General features: G+C 34.5%; 1 protein-coding gene across 3 annotated transcripts in view; it reads left to right on the forward strand.

The window, feature by feature from the left end:
- Positions 1-24,887, forward strand: part of TBC1D32 (TBC1 domain family member 32) — a 75,993-nt gene extending 51,106 nt beyond the window's left edge. For all 3 annotated transcript variants that reach the window (XM_039731610.1, XM_039731609.1, XM_039731611.1), the window contains 8 exons: positions 361-486; positions 7,684-7,767; positions 16,143-16,212; positions 16,997-17,112; positions 18,065-18,219; positions 19,625-19,765; positions 21,571-21,759; positions 24,144-24,887. In XM_039731610.1, the coding sequence (XP_039587544.1) occupies positions 361-486; positions 7,684-7,767; positions 16,143-16,212; positions 16,997-17,112; positions 18,065-18,219; positions 19,625-19,765; positions 21,571-21,759; positions 24,144-24,302 (1,040 nt within the window). In that variant the 3' untranslated portion in view covers positions 24,303-24,887. The remainder of the gene's footprint in view (positions 1-360; positions 487-7,683; positions 7,768-16,142; positions 16,213-16,996; positions 17,113-18,064; positions 18,220-19,624; positions 19,766-21,570; positions 21,760-24,143) is intronic.
- The last annotated feature ends 248 nt before the right edge of the window (positions 24,888-25,135 follow it).

Genomic DNA, 25,135 nt, shown 5'->3' on the forward strand with positions numbered 1-25,135 from the left:
TACACAGATCTCTAGAATATCTCTAGATTATCAGCTCTGTGTGCAGCACAAATCCAAAGCATAGCCCCATACCAGCCACTGTGAAAAAAATTAATTCTACCCCAGCCAAAATAAGCACAAAATCCCATCAGTAAATAGAATGTTGTGTATAAAGCAGAATGACATCAGCTTTAGGACTGCTTCTCCAGTTTAATTTTCTTAGGAAAAGACATATTTATGTAGTCTTTTCTCATGAGGTCTGCCAAAAATACATGTGGCAATGGAGTTGGGGCTACGTGATCCTTGAGGCCCCTTTCAACTCAAACTATTCTGTCAGTATATGATCATTAGAGAATAACATTAATTTTTCATTTCTTCCAGATAAAGATCTTGACAAGCTCTTAAAACTCTTAAAAAGTCCAGACAAGCCAACCGGGTGGGCAGAAATTTGTAGAAAACAGTTCTGCAAAGTCATGAAAACCAGACCAGATAGCATCAGTGGACCAAGTGAGTATGACTTAAGGATTTTAACAAAGAAAGCAGACAAAAGACTGCAACTCTTCTTATTATTTTCATTATCTATACAAGTAGCGCATAATTTTGTGTTGATTATGAAAACTATTTCAATGGTATTTTCCCAAGAAAGCAAGGTTTATGTATTTTATGTCCTATTTTTCTGTTTACGACTGTTATCCCTCTATGTTGTTAGTGAAATTTGACAGAGAAAGAGGGCTCAAATACAAGTCTTTGTACCAGATCTCTAAAGGGTCCATTATTGAGATAATGAGAAAATGAAAAAGAAAGCCTGAAAGAAAACAGACAATTCTCAGAGATTAGAGAATGAGTTAACATGGGTTGGGAAATTATATTAATGGGCATTTTCTGTAAAAAATGTCAGAAATAAGGCATACTAAACATCAAAGAATTCATTCATTCAGGTTTTTCTTAATTTTCATGTGCATTTCTAATGAAAATTGTGGTCATGCAGGAGCCTTGCTATAGCTCAGTTGGAAAACCAAATCAGCCAATGCAAAAACACAGATCGTCACATATGACATAAATCATCAGAAGCAAGATATAATAATTCCCTTATGATATCATATAAGCTTGTGTAGTCATAAATAAGTGAGGTATTCTCAGATATTGCTGGCTTGCATTTCCATAGGAATTCTGATTATAGTCAGTATGTAATCTGACTTGTTTACAGGTGCCCAAGGTTTCCTTTTATGTTATTTAGATAAGCAGTTAATACAACTGGCTGTTGCAAAGCTCTTCAGATGTTGTGTATCTGCTTGGAGATATTTCAGAAGCAGCAAGATATCTGCAGCTCTGTGGTTTGAGACAACATCATATTCACCGAATCCATTTTATAAGAGACAGCTGTGCTGCTGTGTATCTTTTGCAGCATGCAAAGCTCTCCCAAATTTCAGAGGAATGAGAGACTTCAGTCCAGATGCCCAGAAATCAAAGCTTTCTCTAAAGTTACAAGATGGAGCAATCTCCATGGTTTACAGAACAAAGATGTACACTTGTGCTTTCTGTACTGGGCCCCTTCTAAGGGGGACTGTCATTAACAGGAATTAAACCAGAATATAATGAGCAAAGATAACATTAGATTCAAGGACTGTATAGTGTAATGTGTATTGATTTGTTAAAAATATTCTATGATCTGGTGTTCAGATTACCAGATGCTGAATCTATAGAATCTGCTTGAATTCAATCAAAAAATTATTGAGCGAACTACAGTATCAACATCTCTAATTCACCCTTCCCATGTTGATTACTCTCCCATCGACTTGGTCAATACTTTTGTGCTAAGTGCTCTGGGTAATGCATTGTTTTTGGGATGTCCTTTAGACTGGGGATTTCTCTGCTAAAGCATCACCTCTGACTGTGGCTTTTAAGTAATTTCTGTGCTCAAACATCAAAATCTGGTTTTTGAAAGGCTTTATTGAACTGCTAAAAGGAGATACAAACCTTCCTCAGGCCTGCATGTCTTTTAGTGCATCAGGACTGAAAGTCTGGGATTTTTCTTGGTCTCCTAAAACAAAACATTGTAGACAACCATCTCCTACAATCTGTTGTTCTAAGCACAATAAGCTATGACAAAGAGATTCTTCTAGTCATTCCTTCCATAAAGGTATCACAGATTTGTGGATGTTAGGGTGTATAGCTCCTTGTTTTCTTTGGGTCACTTATCAGCAAGAGAACCATGGGGAGAGCCTTTGATCGGGTTATGTCTTGACTTCTTTTGGACTACTCATTACAGTACTTTTGGCCTCCCTCAAGTGTCTTTAGTACATCTAGAAAAGAGTTTTCTGTGTATTGGCATCTAAGCTTTGGCAGAAAAAGAAGCAGGCAAATCAACTCCTCTGAACAATAGCTTAGATTTATGTAGAAAGTTATTACTCTGTATGAATCTAGGCTTAGCATAGTGCATGTTCAAATAGTTCACATCACTGAGAGGTGGCTTTTTGTTTGGTTTTTTTTTTTCTCTTGAACCAGAATCTCATCTTGACTATTTTAGCCATGCATTTTTCAATTTTTTTTTCTCCTTTTTGTCCTTCAGGTATGACAGAATGCATTTCTGTTGCTTTCCATTCCAGCAACTTGTTTGTTCATCTGTTCCCAGTTAACATTGTATCAGCACCTGATTTCCGGGCAGATTCAACATCCTTATTCCTCTCCCCTTTTAGGAGACTTTAAACCCAAACCAAAATAAATTAAAGGTGTTGCAGAGATCAATTATATGCTAACATTCTTCCCTTCGTAATGAGATACTCTGTCACCAAATCCTCTTCTTCTCAAGCTTTATTTTCATATGTGATACGGATTGGGATAGTAAATTCAGCTAAAATTACTTGCTCCATAGAGTCTTTCAGATTTTTCATCACCTATCTGATCTGGATTTAGATTTCCAGTATTTTAGGGCCTGTTAATTTACCTCCAAATAGTCCTTTCTTAATAAAAACCAACCAACCAAGAAAAGAAAATATAGCAGCTCTTGAACTTGTGTGTGAGAACTTACTGTAAAACACAGGAATTTTCTCCAGCTTCTATAAGTGAAATGTTTGATGGAAGCAGAGTGGTTACAGTCAACACAGTGTTCTGGAATCCTTTAATATTGTGTGAGCTGTCCATCATCTGAGATACCTCTATCAAAACATGTTGACAAAAAATACAATGTGCCTTTGAGGCAGTGTCATTGTTCGTGAGGTATGTGTGCTGCACCCTTTAGTAATTGCAACAAAAAGTTAAAACTAACTTCAGGACTTTCCCCATAGGATAAAGAACCCATGACTATTGTATGCTGTAATATTGTTTTTAGTTCAGGATAGCAAAATGCTGATATTGGATTTTCAAAAGAAGTTTTTAGAATAATACAAAATAGATGTTTGCGTTTTTATTTTTATGTCCTTGATTTTCCAAGGAAGCTTGTGTTAGAATTTGAGTGAAACAGTGGGTCTTTATGTTATGTAGAAAGAACAATTGCAGATCAGACATTCTTTCTTCTGATCCCCAAATCAGCTTGGAGCCACTGTAAGCAGTGGCATGTGAATGTATGTGTAGGTGTGTAAAGATTTGGTTTGGATTTGAAGGGCTGTTTTTTCCATTAATAAAGAAAATACTTGTGTATTGATATAACATATGCAATGTTCATCTCTAGTGAAAGCACTGTCAGAATTTTTTTTATCTTGTTTTCTTCTTTTCAGAGAAAATGTAGGTTGTTCATTTGTCATTTTAATGTACGCTAATTGAAAGTCCTCCTTGTTGTTGCCATCAATAATGGAATTGCTAACTCTGTTTTTCCACATACTTATTAAACTGAAGTATGGTTGATGGAGTTCAAAATTTCTGACACTACTCTTGCAAAAAAGTAATCTGTCCAAGATTTTCACTGTTGAATTTCTAGCCTCTAACAGAAGTCACAGAATCACTGAATCCCTTCCACTCAGCAGAGTGGGAAGAGGCCATCAAGGATCATTGAGTCCAGCTCCTGGCCCTGCACAGGACCATCCCCAAGAGTCACACCTTGTGCCTGAGAGCAGAACTGCTGTTTAAAAAGTCCTTTGTATTTTCTTTTAAACTCCTCTGAAACACCTGGATCATAGAACATGATCCAGTAACAGCAGTTATATTAGAGGACTTTAAAAAGTCTGATGCCTTTTGCATTTTTGACCATTTTGCTTTAAAAATTTTGGAGTAGGAATTAGGCTAGTGCTTGTGGTTGTTACCTATTAAAACAGTTTTAACCACATGCTTTTTTTAAAGCAGTGTTCTTATGCAGTTTTGAAGCTGTTTCAGTTACCTTCCTTTTGTACACTACTTTTTCAAGGAAAAAGAAAACCCTGGAGGAAAGTAGGTGTTTTATAAGCATACTGCAGTAATTTAAGAATTTAAAAACATTTCTGTTTATTTTGTATCTGATTATACACACCTAAATTAAAATTCTGTTTATTTTGTGTGTAAGAATTAAATTTCCATGAGATTATTTCTGGACTCTTAAAACTTCAATACTAACATAGCCAAGCTACCATGGTTTAAGAAAATCAACATTTTCACAAAAATTTTGGAGTAGGAATTAGGCTAGTGCTTGTGGTTGTTACCTATTAAAACAGTTTTAACCACATGCTTTTTTTAAAGCAGTGTTCTTACGCAGTTTTGAAGCTGTTTCAGTTACCTTCCTTTTGTACACTACTTTTTCAAGGAAAAAGAAAACCCTGGAGGAAAGTAGGTGTTTTATAAGCATACTGCAGTAATTTAAGAATTTAAAAACATTTCTGTTTATTTTGTATCTGATTATACACACCTAAATTAAAATTCTGTTTATTTTGTGTGTAAGAATTAAATTTCCATGAGATTATTTCTGGACTCTTAAAAACTTCAATACTAACACAGCCAAGCTACCATAGTTTAAGAAAATCAACATTTTCACTATGTTGGTAGGCCACATAAACTTTACCTGAAAATTTGGACTTTTACAGCAATACTGACTGTACTGTACAATGAACCTGCCTAAATGTCTTTTGTCTAGTTTTTCAGTTAAATGAAGAATCACTGAACAAGTTTCTACAGTGGTGTCCAGATGACAGCTAAATTATGTAGTATTAAAACAAAAAAATGAACGTAGCTACTTGTCATTTCACATGGACATTCCTTTGGAAAAGGCAGTGTCCTGTGAAAACCATTTACTTATGTATTAACCACATGTGTTTTGAGGCACATTCTTGTGTGTCTTTGTCTCTCAAACTTAATGAAAATATTTTCAAAAGTCCTGCCAGGCACTTAGATAAATACTTTCAAATGGTGGAATTCAATTTAGTGCTTGAGTTTCAAAATGTTGCTTAGCAGTTGAACTCTCACTTCTATTAACTCTAGCACTAAATTGAAGTATTCACCTGCTGGGTCAAGCATGTGTCTGCCTTATGACAAAAAGAGAAGAAATGTACAATGTCCCAGCTTGGTTTTAAATTTTCTGAATTATGGGATATTTTAGTCTTAACATAGTTCTCATTTATTATTATAGTAGGGCATATTTCAGTAATGACTGTACTAATAGTCATACCGTAAATATATAGCTAGTTACAAACCTAAAGTCTAATTTCTGCTTTTTGCTGTCTGCAGTTTCAGGAATAGACACGTTTGCTCATTTTACACAAATATTTGTTATATTGTTTGTGGGCCAAATTCCACTAAGCGTATTAGTGAGGATTAGTGAGTTTGTATATTCTTCAAAGAAGAATAAGTTGTTACTCTTCTGTAAAGTAAATTGCTTTTTTGAGCCCCATGTGTTTTATTAACCATGATTAAGAGTAGCTATGTTATATTTAATTAGCAGTTTCATTTCACTGTAAGAATGCCTAAGAATATAAATTACACATGTAGGTTTTTAGTGTTAATTTAGTAGTCCCTTGCAATGCAAAATTAATTTTCTTACTGTTGGAGTTGGAACTGAAAAATTCATGTTTAGCTGTTGTAGTGAAACTTCTTTAGCATTACCAAAACACAACCTTTTAAAAACTTTATTTGGATTTATTCAGTGTAATTTCTCTAAATGTTTTAGGCAATTAATCAAGACAAAAAAAGATGGTGATTTACTGTCAGTATGTTAGCTTTAAATAATTGGAAGAAGAATTAATTCTCTTTATTATATCTTTTTTTCTTTATTGTTTTTCTGGCATAACAAGCATCAGAGTGTGGGTGGAAATTCTGTCTTCTCCTCATTCTCAAAAGAGCAGGCACTGCTCTTTAACTGCTTGTGTCAGTTTTCCTGTCATCATGACTAGCTCTGGAGGTTTCTAGCTTTCTCCATTGCCACCTCCAGCATGTGTCGTTGCTCTGCCTCACTTGTGCTGCTGCAGCTGCTCCTACCACTGTCTGCTTAATGAGTGTAGTGATACTGGTACCAGTGGTACTGGGTGTTCTTTATGGTCCCTTCCAACTCCTGCCATTCTCTACTATTCTTTGAACTAGCTTAAATCAGCAAACCCACCTGGACAGTGGGTGCCTGGAGTTATGTGCAAGAATGGGGGATCAGGAGCTGAAGCTTCATTGCTATTAACTGAAGTGCTGCCAGGGAAATGGTAACATGGTCTTAAAACAGGAAATCCCACAGATGGCAGCAGTCATTACTCTCTAAATAGGCTCCCTTGCTTTGCATTGTTGTGAGAAGTATCAGGATGCATATCTGTATGCTTTATATCCTATTTATGGAGCCAACAGGAGGTGTTTTAGGATAGCATTTACTTATAAAAGAAATTCATTTGTGCTATCCTAAATTCCTATTATGGCTTACCTCATGTGGGCCCCTTCCGTGCAGTTTGTGTAAAGGCTTCCTCATAAGCTTTGTTTAAACTTTTACAGTGTAGTGTTCAGTTGTCATAGCCTCAGACTTGGGGAACTGAGGAATCAGGGACAGTTTGGATAATGATTTATCACCCTTGCTAACTTCCTGGCTACCATCCTATCAAGATGGGAGATAAGATTTCCTCCACAGTGAACAAATGTCAGCATTGGACTTAGCTGTGCAGTGTCTGCTGACTCAAAGTTCCATAGCAAGAACTGAAAAAGAACATTATGGTCATCATTAAATGGAGAATTTCCAAAATTAAATACTCCTATTGCATAAATTTAAGTGAATAATCTTTTTCTTGTGATGGCATAGGTAGTTTTCTATTGAGGATTTTTGAAAACAGCCCTTAAACTTCATGTGCTTTTGTTAGCATAGTTTTGGGATGGTGTCAGCTTTTGGTTCTATGTGGGTTGTTGGGTTTATTTGGGGTATTTTGTTGGTTGGTTGGTTTTGTGGTTTGTTCGTTTTATTGTTTTCCTTTCATGTCTCCATACACAGACAAATGTGGTAAGACATTATAGTTTAATTATAGTTAATTTTCATTTCATATTGAAATCATGTAACAAATTCTGAAGTAATCCTTGGAGGATATGAAGATAATATGAGATTCTCTTTCTGTTTACACTGAATATATTCTCAGTAAAGCTATTAAAATTTAATTTAAGTTAGGAATGGTGTTAGGAATGCAAAAGCACAATGTATGTTTTGAGTTGTTCCCCTATAAAAATATGAATAAATATGCAGGAAATTAAATAGCTTTACTTTCCCACATATTGTCATTTAGTTAGGTGACATAGTTCCATATTTTGTTTGCTGCCTCTAATTTTTTAATGGGTTTTTACTTCTTGCAGTTTTGGCAGAATTAATTGAAAAGTTTGTGTCACATCTTTCTGAAAGCAAAACAGATTGTTATTTCAGCACGGGAAGCTATAAAGGTCAGTCTACTAATAATTTATTGCCATGCAACTTCTTAGTATTTAAATTGCCTTTCTTCCAAATGTATCTGTATCATTTTGGGGGTTGTTTAAAATGTTCTTTAACAGCTCAGAAGTTCATTACTTCACTGGTGGGAAATAACCTCACTTTGAAGAAGAAAATTATGTGCTCGAGTGAACAGAACAGATAATTATTAGTGATGGGCTTTCACATTTCCGTATGTAATAATGGAAAGATGATAAAGAACAGGTGAAGGTGTGATTCAGAGTATTTGTTGACACCTATTATAGATGATTTGCAAAGCTGGTGGCATAAATATTTAAGATGGTGTAAGCAATCTGGCTCACCTTTTGGAAGCCCCGCAAAGGTAGACACTTTATATTGTATTAAGGGATATGTAATAAAGAACTGTTACTGTTGCCAGAGTAACCTGAGTGTTAGTACGGTTGTTGTGCTTACAGCCAAGCATAAAGGATGAATGATAAAGTTGATTTATTCTGAGTGTAAAGTAATGTGTTTTAATACTTTGAAGCACTGGTAAAATTAGAAGATTTAGAAGCAATGTTAATATCTGCTGGAAGACGCACTTTCATTCTTCACTGTTGGTCCATGACTTCTCTCAGGTTGCAGTTCAGCCATTTACAGTACTTATTCTGTTACTAACTGTGGAGAATCAAGTCTGCTTTTGGGGAGAGTCTGTTATTTATACTGATACTTTACTCTCCTATCCATAGGATGCAAATATAATGTCCTTGGAGACTTGGGGCCTGCCTTTGATGTTTCAAAGCATAAAACCCCTTTAGAAATTTTAGAAGCTGTCACTCTTTATGTTTAGTGGCCTTTACCTTCCAAAAGCTTGCTAACAGGATACCCTTAATTTCATTTCAGAATCTGTCTCTTTGCTTTATGAAGAGAGTTGTTGATGGGACAGTTATTTCAATCACAATTTTATTTTTTCTTAAAAGATACTGAAAGTGTTTTGTCTTGTCCTGTATTACTTTTCAACTTCCCATGAGGCATAATGAGCAATAAAATAATTCTATGGACACACAAGGCTTGCTAATTACATATTTCTGAGACTTCCTGATTCAAATGATAATTTTGGTTGTTCCTTTAAAAGCTAAAAATGCAAAAACTACCTAGAGGAAAAAGAAACATCTGACTTGCATACTCTGAATGGATGCCTTGCCCAGCAAAGACAGCCATCGTGCTCTTCCTTGATTATGATAGCTAAGTGCTTCCACATAATATGAAAGATCTCTAAAGAGAAGCAGTAGGCCTTACTCCATTCCCTTAGACATCAAGTACTTTACTTTTAATCTGCTCCTCTCAGTCCTCTGGTCAAAGTTGGGATTTAAAGTACATTCAGGAAAGTTGAACCTAGATTTTCTATTTAATTGATTTCACCATGAACCACTCATTAGACAGAGGTGGCATCAACACTGCATTATTTATCTAAAATTTAATGTCAATTTCGAAGAAAACCAAGTTTGAAAATCCTGTGACAATTGCATATATTGTATATAATTAAAAATCCAAAAGAATAGATACAGAAACAGAAATAACATAGTGAAAACCTCAGTTCTTGGTTTTCTGGAGCCTTAAAGATTTTCTTTTAATGATAAACCAACTCTGTCTAATTTTTTTTTATTTTCTGTATGAGGGGATTTTTGGATCTTATACAGGCACTACTGGACATTAATTCTGGATAAGTTTGGTTTGGTTATCAGATAAAGGTTCCAACATTTAACAGGCTGTCCAATAAACAGTTTTCATCTGCAAATGCTTTTGATATTCCATGTTCTTTAATGAAGAAGAGCTTGGAAATGGGAGAATAAGAAGTCTTCTCAAGGGTAGTCAGTAATCGGGTGGTAAGAGGTAGGCAGAGAACTGGTGGTGTCCAATTGAGTTCTTTCCCTGTCAGCAACAGCATTATCACAGACTTCTTTTGTAAAGAGTTCTCCAGCCCAGGAAAGAGTGTTGCTCAGGCAAACACCGTGTATCATCAAAGGTTTCTTTTAACTTTTATAGGAAAATGGTTATTAAAACTTCATAGCACCTTTTCCAGAAAGGTGTAGAAATAAGGGTTAACCAGGTAAGTTAATTTAGGCCAATAAATTCATTCTAATTGACATGAAACAAAAGTCTGGCTCTAAAACTGAATCTGTGATCATATTCTAATTCTACTCTGAAACAGTAAAAGGGCATGATTTTAAGGATTGGTCATATAGCTAAAATTATGTTCATTTTGGGGTTTTTTTTTCATAATAAAATAAACAGTATGGCCTTTCTGTGAAGGGAGGGTAATGCACATTGGGAACCCAGGATGCATTATGCTTCCTATGTTTGTACCAAAGGGACAACAAAACATGCTCAAATATTTCTCAGGCCTTATTTGTTTAAAATTAAACTTCTCACTGATTGAACAATGATTGGCTAGATTTCTGTACCTTTCCCAAGGTTTTCTGGTAGTCTTTATGAAGTATTGCAATTTCTTTGAAGAGAATTATTGAATGCCGTATTATTTCACAGTATGTTTTTCATATACTCCTGTAAGAGCCATCTAACCTAAATCCTAAAACTAGTTACAGTAGGGATATTTTTCTGTATGAGGTAAACCTAGTGAGTTGTTAGAAGGTAACATCTTTCTAGCTCCACATCTAAGTATGCCAACATGAACTTGGCAATGGTATGTATCCACCATTCTTTTAAATAAATTTGGTTCTGAGGAACTGAAAGCCTGTTTTTAATAGTTGTTTCATTTCAATGAAGAAAAGTCACATTTTTCTTGAAAGTGGATTCAGTATAGCACATAGATATTCAGCATTTATCATGTTTCCTGAAATTAGAATTTGATTATCCTAAAAAAAATGACAGCCTTGTAAACCTGTAGCTAGCTGTAATTAGAATAACACAGTCATCCATCTGCCATGGAGCCCCTCAGGATTTTAGTGTCTTATAAAATTTGCAAATATGGAAAAATTAAATTAGATTGGGTTGTTACCATTTGCAAGATAAAAGAGAAGGAAAAAATATCTGATAAAAAACTATGCAGTTGCAATATTCAATTATAAACAGTAACACAAATCTTAAATGAAGTTTTCTTTCCTCTAGCAGCAACAATACTGCTGTGATGTTTATTCAGATGATTGAATCTGTGCATATGTTAATGATCTCTGTCTGTTCCCTTTCCTAGAATTAATAATTTCTAGTTTGCTTTTAATTTTTCTTTCTCCATTATAAACCCTGAAACATTGAAAATCAAATCATTGGTGTCTAGCTGTAATAGGTAACAAAATGGCAAGAAACTGAAATTTTCTGTAGTAGTAAATACCATGCATTATATATTAGGTATGCGAAGTTGCTAAAATAGCCTCTCGCTCTTTCTGTTAGCAAATTCCCATTCAATGTAACAGAAATGCTTTGTGAAAATGTCATTGTTTTCTCAAGGTTTAAACAACCATTTATCAGAGAAATGTGAAGTCATCTAATGTGTTGGTGTCTGTGCTTCTTAATTGGTCTCCATGATGTGTTGCAGACACTTGGGACTGCTGCAATGTTTTGTGATTAGCAGGGTTTTTTTGGGAGCTCTGCTTTTGCAGATGACCTTGCAGTTGAATCCTCTGTTTCCACTGGAGTTTGTCTCTGAAACAGCTCTGCCATTTACTGCCAAAGGGACAGAACCTCCGGGATTGCAGGTCTTGGCTATAAAACTCAAATGTCATGGTGTGTTCCTTCTCCTAGATGAGCCTAAGTTCTGTGACTGAACAAAATCTGTAGGAGCTTTCTGTCATTTAATGAGCTCTTAATCTTTGAAGGGTCCGGTGGGTCAGGTATCAAACTGAGAAATTTTAAAAACACCAGGGGAATGTATCAATATAGAGCTGTTCAGAAGGAGCAGCAAATGAGAAACACAGGATTACAACCTGAAATTGTGCTGAAAGGAAAGAAGAAGGAAAGGAATTTTTCCATTCTTTCTGCATGATTTGATAAATTCACTTCTTCAAACTGTCTACCATTTTGAAGATGCTGTTATCAAAAAGCATTTTACCCATTGCCAATTTAGGTAACTGGACAGAAAATGTAGTTCATTCTTAATGAAGCTGTTGCCAGAAACAGCTTGAGTGTTTGAGATAATATTTACATAAGTTGAAGTTCTATATATTAATATTTTGATCTTGTATTGTTATGGCAAGAGTACTGATGACATAACAGATACTCTCAATAGTCAAAGTAGAATTGTGCACAAGGCTATCTCTGAGATGCCATCAACATTCTCCAGCAGTCACTCTTAGATCCTGTTTACATTGTCTCCATTCCCAGTTCAAATCCAACAAAAGTAATACTTTTCTTTGAAAAAATATTATTTTATAGACATTTCTAACAATGAGTATGAGGTCAGAATTTCACAAGTGTTCTAGATGAGTAGCCTGGTTGAAGGAGGAGAAACAGTAGCAAAATGGTAGAACAGATAATGGAGAAAAACTCATAAATTTTGCTCTGTCCAAATAATGTTTAAAATATAAAACTTTCATAAGAGCATCAGAATGAGAAAGGATAGTTACTGGCTTAGCATAAAGATTAATATTGACTGCCTGGGTATCTGCTAATGCAGGGTCAGTGTTTAGGTACCTGTTGAAGAGTAAGTGAAAACCTGCTGGTTTGTTAACAAAAATAATAAATCATAGAAAAAATATACGAGTTACATAAATTCAGTTTATATGGACAAAGACATGGACTAGACATCTGATAGCAAATACACCTATATACTTCTAAGTATTTTAAAGTGTTTGTGGGAATTAAGCAGGTGGCTCTGGCTATCATGGTATTTTCAGCTGTTTGCAGAACCTTTACTAAAATATTTTGTTTGAATCAAAAGTCTTTTTCATCCATAGCAAGAAACCTAATCCTTCTTATTGTCACTGATGTGAAAATTCAGCATCCATTAGTATATTGCAAAGATTATTTATATGGACATAAAACCATTTGGCCTGGGCACCAGGAATGAAATAGCTAAACCAATAATGTGAATGACAGCTTTAGTAATTTTTTTTACTTAGGACAAAAGGGAAGCCAGTGGTGTCTTTGGTGTAACAGCATTTTAAACAGGGAAATAAATTAAATATTATCCAACTACCATACAAGTTACATGACACGTGCTGTAAAGCTGTTTCAACTTGGCATCCTGTCATGTCAGTATGAATGCGATGTAGCCCATTTTCTGACTTAAACACATAAAAGCTTTGTAATGGTCAGAGGAGAAATGAATAAGAAAGCAATCTTTCCTATAAATTGTAAACTTAATTAATAGGCTGATCAGAAAGAATGCCACAGGACTTGCATGGCAGTTAACTTATGCTGGAGTGCTTATAGCTATACACTGAGTTTAATAATTTTAAAAAATCATGCTTCATGGGAGTCTCTTGTTGTGCTCCTGAATGCTACAAAACATTTTGAAAAGTGCTGCCTATTAAGGTGCTTTCTAAGAATTTTCTTAAATTGTAAATCAGCTCCTAGAGAATTTCAATATCTATCAAGTCCAGTTTAATTTTGGCTTCTGTTTTACAGTGTTTTTCATTTTTAAAGAAAAAAGTGTGAAATATCTGTTCAACATAGATTTTTTTGGTTTAAGATAAATAAAAAGGAAGCTGCCAAAATATGTTGTTCATTCAATTTAATAATGGCCAGTGTTGTATCATATTATTAATTCAGAGTTCAGAGAGGTGTTCTGGCCTTTGACGATGAATGGCATTCTTATTTAGAAAACTGATTCTTCTCCATGCCTTTTTGTTATGAAACCTTTTGTGTTTCAAGACAGTTATATCAGGTGTATTGAAAAATATGTGTCCAAAATTTTTTGTATGAAATTAATTCAGTGCATTAAATCAGATATATGGGCATCATCACAATAGTACAGTCATAACAAGCAAGCTTTTTGTCCATGGATGGCAATATACAGTATTTAAATATTCCACTTGTTTTTCATAGCATTTTTCTAAGTTTAATGGAGCATTTAAGGTTTCTAGGTGTAGCTTTTAATCAGTGGAAAGTAGTTCTTTGTGTATTCTAAATGACTTTACAGTGTTCTTAGGCCTAGTCTTCCCAGTTTGTTAAACAATAAACAAAAGTGAAGATAAAAACTTTTGACCCAGGACAAAGAAGCACAATTTTTGGATTAGCAGGATACAGAGCTGTGACTATGTCAAATACAGTGGTGTCTGAAAGCAAGAGGTTTTGCCTTGATGAGGTACTGTGTGCTAGAGAATTATTATTGAGTCCAGACTTCAAGTTAATTTTATCTTCCTTCACAATACAGAGAAAAATATCAGAAGGAAGTGTGGTGGGGAAAAAAAAAGCCCTTTCCAGCCACTAAGAAATGTTACAACAAAGAAGAAAAGTCAATGAAAATCATTGAAGTCAGTTGTGTTCTCTTAGTGTTAATGCACAATGAGCATTCAGTACTTGCTGTAAACTGTTACAGAGTGCACCCTGGGCTCACACAGTGGGCTGTGATGCAGCCTTTCTTTGTTACACCCTTGCAGGACTGGGGTACCTGCATTGCCACCCACAAGAGCATCCACCTCAAAATGGAAGCAGGAATGCATTGGAGCTTAGAGGTCTTTGCTGTCCTTGCCCTCTGATGCCATTAAACATGGTGGTGACAGGACTGCATTAGTCATTAGCCACAGCTAACTCATTTAAATTGCCCCTATTTCCTAGGGGGAATGTATGCCTCTTGCCTTCCCACTTGCACACACAAACTTGAAAATATATTTGCTTAGTATGGCAATTGTAGCTTGAGTAAACAGGTAACTTGGAACAGGATCTGTGAAAAGTTATGAATGTTTCAGTTATTTCTGTGGGGTTTTAACTGAAATGCTCTGTGAACTTATGTGTATTCTTCCAAAGATTGCACTGCTGGTATGCTGTGCAAAAGATATTTGAACTACTCTTCTTTGGATTGCAGAAAACCTCTCTGATGTGCATTTACTGTTTCTGTCTCATCAAATTATTGAATAAGAATTTTTTTCAAAGAGCAGTTGGAATTTGTTATGTATAAATATATTGTCAAAGGTACAAGGTTAACTTCTCACAACCCTAACACTTAAATTATTGTTCCCTGTGAAAGTTATAAAACAGAGGGCGGTTTTATTCTTGCCATACTTCCTCTGCTGAATTTTATTGCTTCATTGTTGAGTGTATTTTGCTGTATTATTTTCTTCATAAAAATTTTGCCCTACCTCATCTGATATGAGCGGATGGAATCTTATTTTTTGTTTTTTTGGTGTTTTTTTTTTTTTCTTTTTGTTTTGTTTGTTTGTTTGTTTTCCCTTTGAATTTTTTTCCTCCCTGAACTTGTAACTATTTCATCTTTAATACCTTAGTCCCAGTTTGTGTGCCAGGAACATAGAGTGTTTACCTACACATGAATAGCCAGGGAATCCTTCACTTTGATTTCTCTGTCTGTCTGAGGATATAGAAAAAATTAATGAGAAGTTACTGTGTGATTTGCTTAATTAGATTTTTACATTTATCATTTAAATGAAAATACCTTAACTTCTGCTGCCATATCTATGTACATTTTTAACAGGTGTTGTCCATTAAGGTTTTTGTTTGTTTCATTCATTTCTGCTTCTAAGCAGCACTTTCAAAGTATATTTAAGGTTTATTCTCTCAGCTTTGTAGCTCATAATATTATTAGACTGCAATTTTTATCTATGGTCTAGTTATCTTACATTATATCATGTACCTGATAGGGAAAATGCCCATTTAAAATTTAATTTAGAATTTAAAATTTTGAGGAAATGCAACAGCTTTAAATCATTATTTATTAATTTTTTCTAGCTTGGATTTCTAATTTAAAAAACTGCAGAAAATGGGTTATATATTACTGTATGAAAAAATACACATAAATATAGGATTTAATTGATTTATTAAATCTATCAGTTTTAAAGTTTTCTGTGATCATATCAGAATAAAATTTTTGTTAATAAAGTTGGAATTACAGCTAGGAAATTTTAAGGCCTCTGGAATGGAAAAAAGTGGATCTGAATATGCTACCTTGTCTGATTTCTAGGCCAGAAAGAATAAAATTCTGCTAAGATATGGGGCTGAAAAAGATGTTGCTTGCTGTAAATGTAGTGATAACCATACCTACCATGAAGATTTCCTTATAACGAGAGTGATTTTCATTTTTAAAAAAGTCTTGTTAAGAATGGAGATTTTTTATGAATCCTTTCCAAACACTACCAAAATAACTTTGAATAGCAGACAGTTCTCCAGAATTGGTATTCATACACAGAATGAGCTTTACATTAGCATTCAGTTCAAATCATATTTCTTATAATAGTTTATTTAATTTATTTTGTTTTAGCCATGGATGCAGATGTGAAGAAAGAAAGCCTGTCATCTGTGCAGCAGCTTGGTGTTGAAATGACAGTCAGGTACATGGTATTAAAATATTTCCCTAGAGTATTTCTAGGATTTGTTTGATTTTCATGGAATGGCTTTAATAATACTTAATCCATCAACTCATTGCTTTATAGCATTTAAATCTAAGATAAACTTTAAGAAAATGAATTCTAACTGGAATTGAAAAAGGTATTAGTACAAAATTAAATCATCTTTACAGTTTATGTATGTTATTATCCTCTATTTTTATAAAGACTAATTGTAACGTGCTAGTAAGATTTACCATAAAATTGCATTATCCTGAATTATGTGTCTTTTTTTCCTTGCATTACTTCTCTAAATGGTTCTGTTTAGCTAAGCTTAGTTACATGCCATTTAAACATTTTATTTGGCTGGTAATTTGCAGAGCTGTGATGAAGGAAAACTTAGATATCTGTACTTCTACAGATTGCTATCTTTAGCATTAATGTTTGAATTCTGATTATAATAATTACACGTGCAACAATTATATCGAATTCTAAATATTGTACGTGAAGAAACTGAGTCATGCATGTCAGAGTAATTGTTCCTCCCCACCACCATCTCTAAAGCTGAATTTGGGTGAGGATTTGCAACAATGAGCAGCAAATGTTTGCTCTGAATCCTTACCAGGTAGAGCACAGAAGGTTTGATTTAATGGTCTATCTACAGCATAGTTTTAGAGATGGACAACTTTATGACAGCTTAACTTTTACAGGTTTATTAAATATGAGTTCTTCCTTTTTAGGAATTAAAAAAATATTTAAAGAGGGTTTTTTTTAAAACTTTTTGAAATAGATATGGAAAATACTTAAACTTGCTAAAAGAAGATGCTGAAAATGGGCTGTGTTTTGTGTTAAAGAATTGTGAGGAGTTTCTGAAACAACAGCAAAGAACTGTGGTATCTTCACTTTGTATCCTTTTCCTGATAGTATAAGTTATGTTGTCTAAAAATTTTAGTGGAATTTGAACTCCTGGTTTTTACATTTAGTAGAGGTGTAGGTGTGTTATATTATATTAAAGAAAAAATATTAAAAGAGCACTTTTACTTTGAAAGTTTATTAAATTAAATGCATTTCCAATGCACTTAAGAAAATGTTCACCCTTTTGTTCCCATACTTTAGAATGTTTCTCATTCACTTTTGTCATCAGCTGCTTTGGAGGAGGATCATGTCTTTGAACGTGATAGAGACTGCAACAATGCACCTTTGAACATTAGTGAGCACTTGTGGTACTCCCACAGTACCAACACTGTTAATGATACTGCCCATGTAGTGGTGTGATAAGTAGATGTAGTCAGATCAACAGGAGTGGTTATTTTGGATCTACTGTGGAACTTCCTGTAAAAAAAAATAAAATTGAAACAGATAATAGTTTTTCAACCAGCTTTGCTATATTATTCTCTGTTAGATTTGCATACCACTATTAAATTATACTTCAGGGGTATTACTCAGAATGTGCTGGATCTCATTTTTAAGGTTTTTCTTTTTTTTCCCCCATTAATTTTAAGTCCTGTTTTATTCCTCCACTATTCTCCTTTCTTCCGCTTTATAAGCACACTCATTTTGGTGCAGATTTTTTTGCATTTACTTGCTTTTTGTTTACTTTTACTGATTTAGCTTGACTACGTATGAACTAAAAATAATGTAGTATATGGGGAAAACAGCTTAAATTGCTTCTTTTAATGTAGTTTGAGAGATAACTGTGCCTTGGTGCTGCCTTCTGTGTAGCTCTGTTGCCCTTGGCCATGTTTAACAATCCAGCTCCTGGCTCTGTGTGTGTGCACCTCAGAAGGAGGAGAGCTCTGGCTGCTGCAGGAGAGTGAGGAGGAGATCTCTGCCCATGTTCCTTAACCTTCCTGTTCAGGCTGCTTGCAGGAGCACTATGCTGGTTATGACTGGTTTGCATCTTCCATCTTCCTCATAATGTCAGGGGACAAGGAGCGGACACTGACATTTCTTCAGCAATTTTCATGTCTTCTTGTTTCAGCATTTCTCTGGCTACCAAGACTGCATTTATCTGTAAGAATTTACAACCTGGTTCTTCTGAAAGGCTCTTTTGGAAGTTTACAAATGAGAATTTATTCATGTCCTTAGTTTCGTTTTTTCTTGGCATTTTTTTTTTGTTTTCTTACTTTTCTAATGCATTATATTATCCTTAAGACCCCCTAGATGAACACATGACTATGAAAAATTAATGGAAAAATTTAGATCTGATATTTGCTCAAATTTTTGTTTAAAAGGAGAGAAGTAGCAGGTGGACTGAAGACATTGTTAATTTTAAGAATTTTAAAGCTGGCAGTAAAACAAACTTTGTTAGTGGCACTAAATTCTGTGTGAAGACTGTGATACTGCTGAATGACCTTTTTTTTAAATTATCAGATTCCAGTAAGAGGGCAAGTCCGTTGATCTGATTTTTTTAGGGTTTTTTAGTGACAGTTTTGAAATTTACTTAATACATTTGAGTATATTTGGTAAATTTTAAAAATTATTACTTTACAAATACTGTATGATTGACAATTTTAAATTGTCAGTATCTGGATTGAGGTTGTAATACAGGAAGCATAATTTCTAACTTGCATTATGGGAGTTCCCAGGTATTTAAAATAAAACATTTTGTACATTGTCATGTTGTGTTTTGAACATAAACTCTAAACTGTAGTCTCTACTAGAGAACTCTGAGGTACAAGAAGCACAGATGAGATTCTGTGCTTCTTCTGCATGGAGGCTTCTGCAGCAATACCAAGTGATCTGTCTTGTCACCAGAAGGAATGATGGTATCAGTTCATTCAGCACTGAGTCTGGCCTGACGATGTTCCAGCATCCTCATAATGAAATCTGGGCTGAAATTTGCTCCACTTTGAAAAACCACTGGTGCCAAGGATTCATTAACTGGAACTGAGCATTGATATCCAGAGCCTTCCATAGTGATAAAACCTCTGCTCCTTTTGCTGCACATAATAGAATTTCACTCACACCCTCCACACATACTGCAAAGATATGTGCACACAAAAACCAACTTCAAATATCATGAAGTTCTACTTCACCACTAAATGGAGGAAGAATGCTAAGCAGAAATCAATCTCTTTTTTTTTTCTTCTGTTTTCCTGTTTAAAATATAACAACAGTTTCTCCATCCCTGTTTTGACAATTAAAGCCTATATACAATAAGGAACTACACTACTAATGCACAGTAACAATCAGGATATATTTATTAACACTTTAGTTACCTACATATTTTTCTTGATGGAAGTACAACCTATTCTGTTTATCCTGTTTCCTGTCTCTCAAATAATCAGAATTACTTCTCTTACATATAAAAGGGTATATTTTTATATATTGTTCTCAGCAAGGCATTAAAAAACAATTTCTGTAGTTTGTAATCCTGTTCCTCAATTTCGTTGATGATGTTGTTGTTGTTAACCAGATGCACCTGCCTGTTACAACAGTGGAATATGGTATCCATCCAGTCTACTTTTGCAGTGCTCACCACGTTGAAATGTTGCTGAAAGCTGAGTTACCCATTGTTTGTTCAGCCTTCCACATGTCTGGTTTCACTCCATCCCAGGTAACTGATCAAAGTGTATTAAATGATCATCAACCTATTGACTTAAATCTACAAAATCAAGAACACTGAGGACCTACTGACCATTTTTTCTAAATGGCACTTGTGTGGTGGTCATAAAACTGAGGGGAAGAGATAAGAACACATAGACTTATCTGAGCATGTGAAAATAGAAAGTGACTGACTCATAGAATAATACCAGTGTATGGGAGCTGATGACCTTCTATTACATGTTCATGCAGAAAAATTGATTAATATATACTAAATCCTCAGATTTAGCATTTAAACAAAATACCTTATTCCCTGGAATAATTATCTGAATTTTCCATAGGAGAGAAATAGGTAATTTGCAGTAGTTATATATTAGGAAGCAGTTCCTGTGATATTAGAGAAAAATTTATTTTATATGAGCTACTATAACTATTAAAATCAGGTAACATACTATTCTTTCATAATAAAGAGGTGTTACAACAGAAGAATAATTATCTACAACACCACCTTTCATTTTTCCTACTTACAAAAATTGTTTGATAGTATGGAAAGCTATGGATAAAGCATTGTTTGTTAAGATTGCAGTCATGATGAAGAATAAAGAGCTCCATGCAGTGAGTTAGATTGTCTGTGCAAAGGACACTTGCCAGAGAGAGAGAGTGTATTGCTGTGCCGAGGCAAGAAAAATATTTTTCTTTTTATGGCTTCAAAATTCCTTTTTGCTGCGAGATTTGCAGCTGAAAAGACTCTTTAATGGGGGCAGATGCCAGTGTGGAACAAACATTGCTTAAAGTAGTCAGCTTGGGGTTTGGTTTTTGAGGAGAGGAGAGTAGCAGATGAAGGAATTTATTTCAGCATAGGAATAAGGTGCTTGTAATAAGGTTCCTGTTTTAGGATGAAGAAAATACATGGGGACAGTCACTCCTTCAGCTATTCTTGTGCAATTTGCACTATTTTCTTTTTTCATTTGTGTACATTCAATAATAGACTAGGTACTGTTCTAAACTCCTAATAATGATTTTTTTTTCATTAATTTAATGAGTTACTGAAATGCCACTTGTGGGTTCCACTGTATCTTCTCTGTGATTTTGCAGTTCTAGTGCAGCATTAAAAACAAACTGAACTGTGGAAACAGTTCTGATATATTTAAGTGATTGTGTGCCTCCATAAATACCTCAAAACATATTTAATGCCAGACTATGGTTGTCATCTAATTAGAATCATGGTAATTCTGCTGCATATTTTTAAACAATTTAAGGAATGATTAGCAGAAGATTTGTGGTCTAGAACCAAATGAAATGTGCATTATACCTCTTAATATATTGTAATTTAGATCAGGGCAAAGGAGTCACTGTGTTCATACTGACTTCATTAAATGAAAACGTGTTTTGGGAAGGACCTAACATTCATTCATAATGCAGAGAACTACTTTAATTGAAAGGAAAACCCACATTGAACATGTCTTCATCACTGTCATTACTCTTTAGGCCACATTTAAAACAAAATCTTGAAAAAAAATCACTTTTGCTTTCATTGGACTTTGAGTCTCAAGCTGAGGAGATGCTGGAATATACTCATACAAGTGAGATGCACGGATACAGGCTGTAATGTTTAGTCTAACTCACTAGGAATCTATTCAGAGGCTTCACATTAAAAATGGTGAATCTTGGCTTGTTTTGTACTTTATCCCTTTTATTTTCATAGCTGGGGTAATGTTATAGGGAAAAGGTTCTGTAGTATAGAAAAGAGATAAAGCTGATTAATTATGACTGAATGTATAGAATGATTTAATTGTATATAATTTCATTCTCATCTAGATCTGTCTGCAATGGATAACTCAGTGTTTCTGGAATTACATGGACTGGAGTGAGATCTGTCACTACATTGCCATATGTATTGTCCTTGGTCCTGATTATCAAATATATATATGTATTTCTCTGTTCAGACACCTACAGCAAGACATCATGAAGCACACAGAAGCCCGAGATCTTCAGGTTTTTCTGAAAGTAAGGGTTTCTTAATTTTTCAGCTGCTGAGGAGAAGCAAAGTTCTGAATACTGAGGATATACACTTAATATATATTAATATATATATTATTATATATTTAATCTGAAACTCTTACTGAATTTCACTTAGTCATTTTAAACAAGTGAAATAATACTTTAATTTTATTTGTTTCCTGGAGGAAATTGTGTGTAGTATTTTCCAGAAAATAGCTTTCCTGCATTTTTTACTGAGCAATTTCTTTCATGAGCAAAGAAAATAGGCACATTAAGTCAGGAGAGCATTTTCTTTGGTTCTCTATATGTGGGCTCAATCTCTTTGAACGAGGTGCTCTCCAGAAAGGTGGGTTTTTTTTCCTTGCTGAAGTTTGTGGAGATTTGGCATGAAGCTGATCAAGCTGGTAGTTTGAAGAAATGCCAATTGCTATATGACCAGCCTCACAATTTCATATTCTTTCCCAATTATAAATTATGTTTGGGTTTGGGGTTTTTTGAAGTGTAGTGCAGAGCTGTGGCTGCAGTCATAATTTGATACAGTATCTTACCCTTCTTCACAGGAACATTTTTGGTTTTTTTGCTAGTTTTTTTTCACCTGTCAAAATTTTTAATAGAACTAAATATCTGCATCTTAGTCTGTCTCAAGAATAATAGTTTTCTGACTGGTTTGCATCCAACTCACATATGCTTAAATATGGAAAAGTATCTCAGCCCAATCAGCGACCTTGAAAACGTTTGGTACACAGTCTAATGACTGTATTGTTTTGTTTTCCCTGGTTCTGGACAAAGTGTCTTAAAAGCTGTATCTTGATGGCATTGTTGGATTGAATATGTAAAATATAGGAGAAAGAATTTGTACGTTGCCACATGCAGTATAAACACACTAATAGTTTGGCATGGTATTGTTAAATTAATGAGAAAAGAATGTAAATTAATGCAGTACTGGAACACCTACAATTTACTGAGTGACCACTGCAGGAAAAAAAAGGAGCATACTTGTACTCTTGCTGTTGATAAGTCTTAATTGAAACTAAAAAAGAAATTAAACTATAGAGTGGTTTGGGTTGGAAGGAACCTTTAACATCAGCATCTTAGTCTGTCTCAAGAATAATAGTTTTCTGACTGGTTTGCATCCAACTCACATATGCTTAAATATGGAAAAGTATCTCAGCCAATCTCTAGTATCTCTAGTTCCAATCCATCTTCCACTCCACCATTGAACCTGGCCTTGAACACTTCCAGAGTGTTCCACAACTTCCTTTCAGTGTCTCACCAAAAAGCTCTTCCTCATACCTAATCTAAACCTACCCTCTTTGAATTTGAAGCCATTCCACCTTATCTTGTCACTACATGGTATTTAGTTCCAGATATGTGTGTGTGTGTGTATATATATATATATAAAAAATTTTATATTTCACCATAGTCAGCTTTCTCACAGTGCATGAGGAGCAACTTGGAAGGTAAAATCTTACTTTTGCTTTGCTTCTGTGTAGAGGAGAAGAAATATAAAGACTATTTTGAATTCCTGTTCAGATGCCAAAGTGCAGTTTTCCAAGCCTGAGTAGCTGTTCTCAGGAGAATTCCACTTAGCAGAGATTCATAGTTAATACACCAGAGGTACAACTTATGCCCACAGAGATTGGCTGCAGAGAGGTTTTTTTGCAGCACATGCTGCCAACAGTGGTAATACTGATTAGTAGATGATGAGTCCACAACAGCAAGAAGTTAACCCTTTTTACACTTAACCATTCTTGAGGATCCTGTGGTCTGTGGGGCATCCTCCTTATCCCTCCAATATAGTAGCCGTGAGAAGGAACGTTATCCGTTTGTTTTCTGAGGGCACTTTCTTTTACTTTGTGCTTCAGAATTAGTAAGAATTATTCACTTTTAGTGGTGCAGAACATTTTATTCTGGCTTTATTTAAGCACTTCATGAAGATCCTTTTATCATTGATTTAAAAAAAAAATTCCTGTTTTTCTGTAGAATCTAGCTGGATATAAAAGCCACACTCATAAACTTATGCCATATGCTGGTGAGGAAATCTTCTTTCAAAAGAATATTTTAGTACTTGGATTTCCCTTCTTAAATCTTGCTTTCTTTTCCTTAAAAAATCTTCAATGAAATATTCTCCAGAAATGGGGTAAACAACATCCTAGTGAAATGAAATTCTCTGATACCAAGTGTGTAATTAGAAAAAACCCCAACTGTCTGGAAGTAGAGATTGCCAAATCTGTATTTCTAAAAAAAAACCATAATAAAATCTATTTTAAACAGCCAGGCTCTGACAATCAGAAAAAAATGAGCTATCTTTAAAAGTTTGGAAATAATTAAATTGGAGTTGTTCATTTTATTTTCTTCGCTAATAAATGTTTCTATGTGTATCTGTGCAGGAGGAAGCACTGCATGGATTTCGAGTGAGTGATTATTTACACTACATGGAAAGCTTGGAGGAGATCTACAGACCAATGCTGCTGAAAGACATGAAGTCCATAAGAGCAGATACAGAACACGTAGATGAGCAGAAGAACAGAAAGAGAACACACAGATGAAGCAAACAAGCACTTTATTTTACAGTTTTGTTTACATCCTTTAAAAGGATGCTGATTCATTGATTGATTGATACCTCAGTCTCACCTAAAATCAGCCAGGCTGTTGAAATGTACATACTGTAAAATAAATAAGAAGTGTTTTTAGAATATAGTTTTTCAATAAGACATAACCTACTTTTGATAACCAGATTTTCCCAGGCAGGTTATGTGCACAGTCTCATTTTCAGTTACCAGAAGGCAGCTTCAGAAGCTACCTGTAGGATGCTGAAATTTCTTCCTTATAAAGCCTTGAACCTTGACTCATTGTTCTTGACTCATTGTCTCCTTGTCATCTCCTTGTAGCACTGTCCTAAAGCCTTCATATTTTGCTCAGGTCTGACAAATGGATTTTTTCTTTAATATTTAGAAACAACTGCTATTGTGTATTCATGTGCATGAAAAGTCAACAAATGGAAACCAAATTCTCTGTTCCAACTTTGTGGATAATGTTGAGAAAATGGGATGTTTGAATACATGCAATGAAAAAAGACTTGATATTCCTGTCTTTAAAAAAACCAAATAAATAGTTTTATATGATAAAGCATTATTAACCTTTGTTGTGAATTAAATTAAAATTTTTAAAATTATTATTTGGCTGAAGAATATTATATTAAAAACATATAAAATATTGTGTTTTGTCAATACATGCAATAACATTTTCTTGACATAATGTCTGGAATCTCAGAATATTTTGATTATGATATAGTGTTACAGTGACTATGTAGTGATATAGTGACTATAATGATAGAGTGGTTTGCAAGTCCATTGGAAAACACAAATGTTGAATTTAGATT

This window comes from Passer montanus, unplaced genomic scaffold (genome assembly GCF_014805655.1).
Source record: "Passer montanus isolate IOZ18808 unplaced genomic scaffold, ASM1480565v1 scaffold79, whole genome shotgun sequence".
NCBI classification, from domain to species: Eukaryota; Metazoa; Chordata; class Aves; order Passeriformes; family Passeridae; genus Passer; species Passer montanus.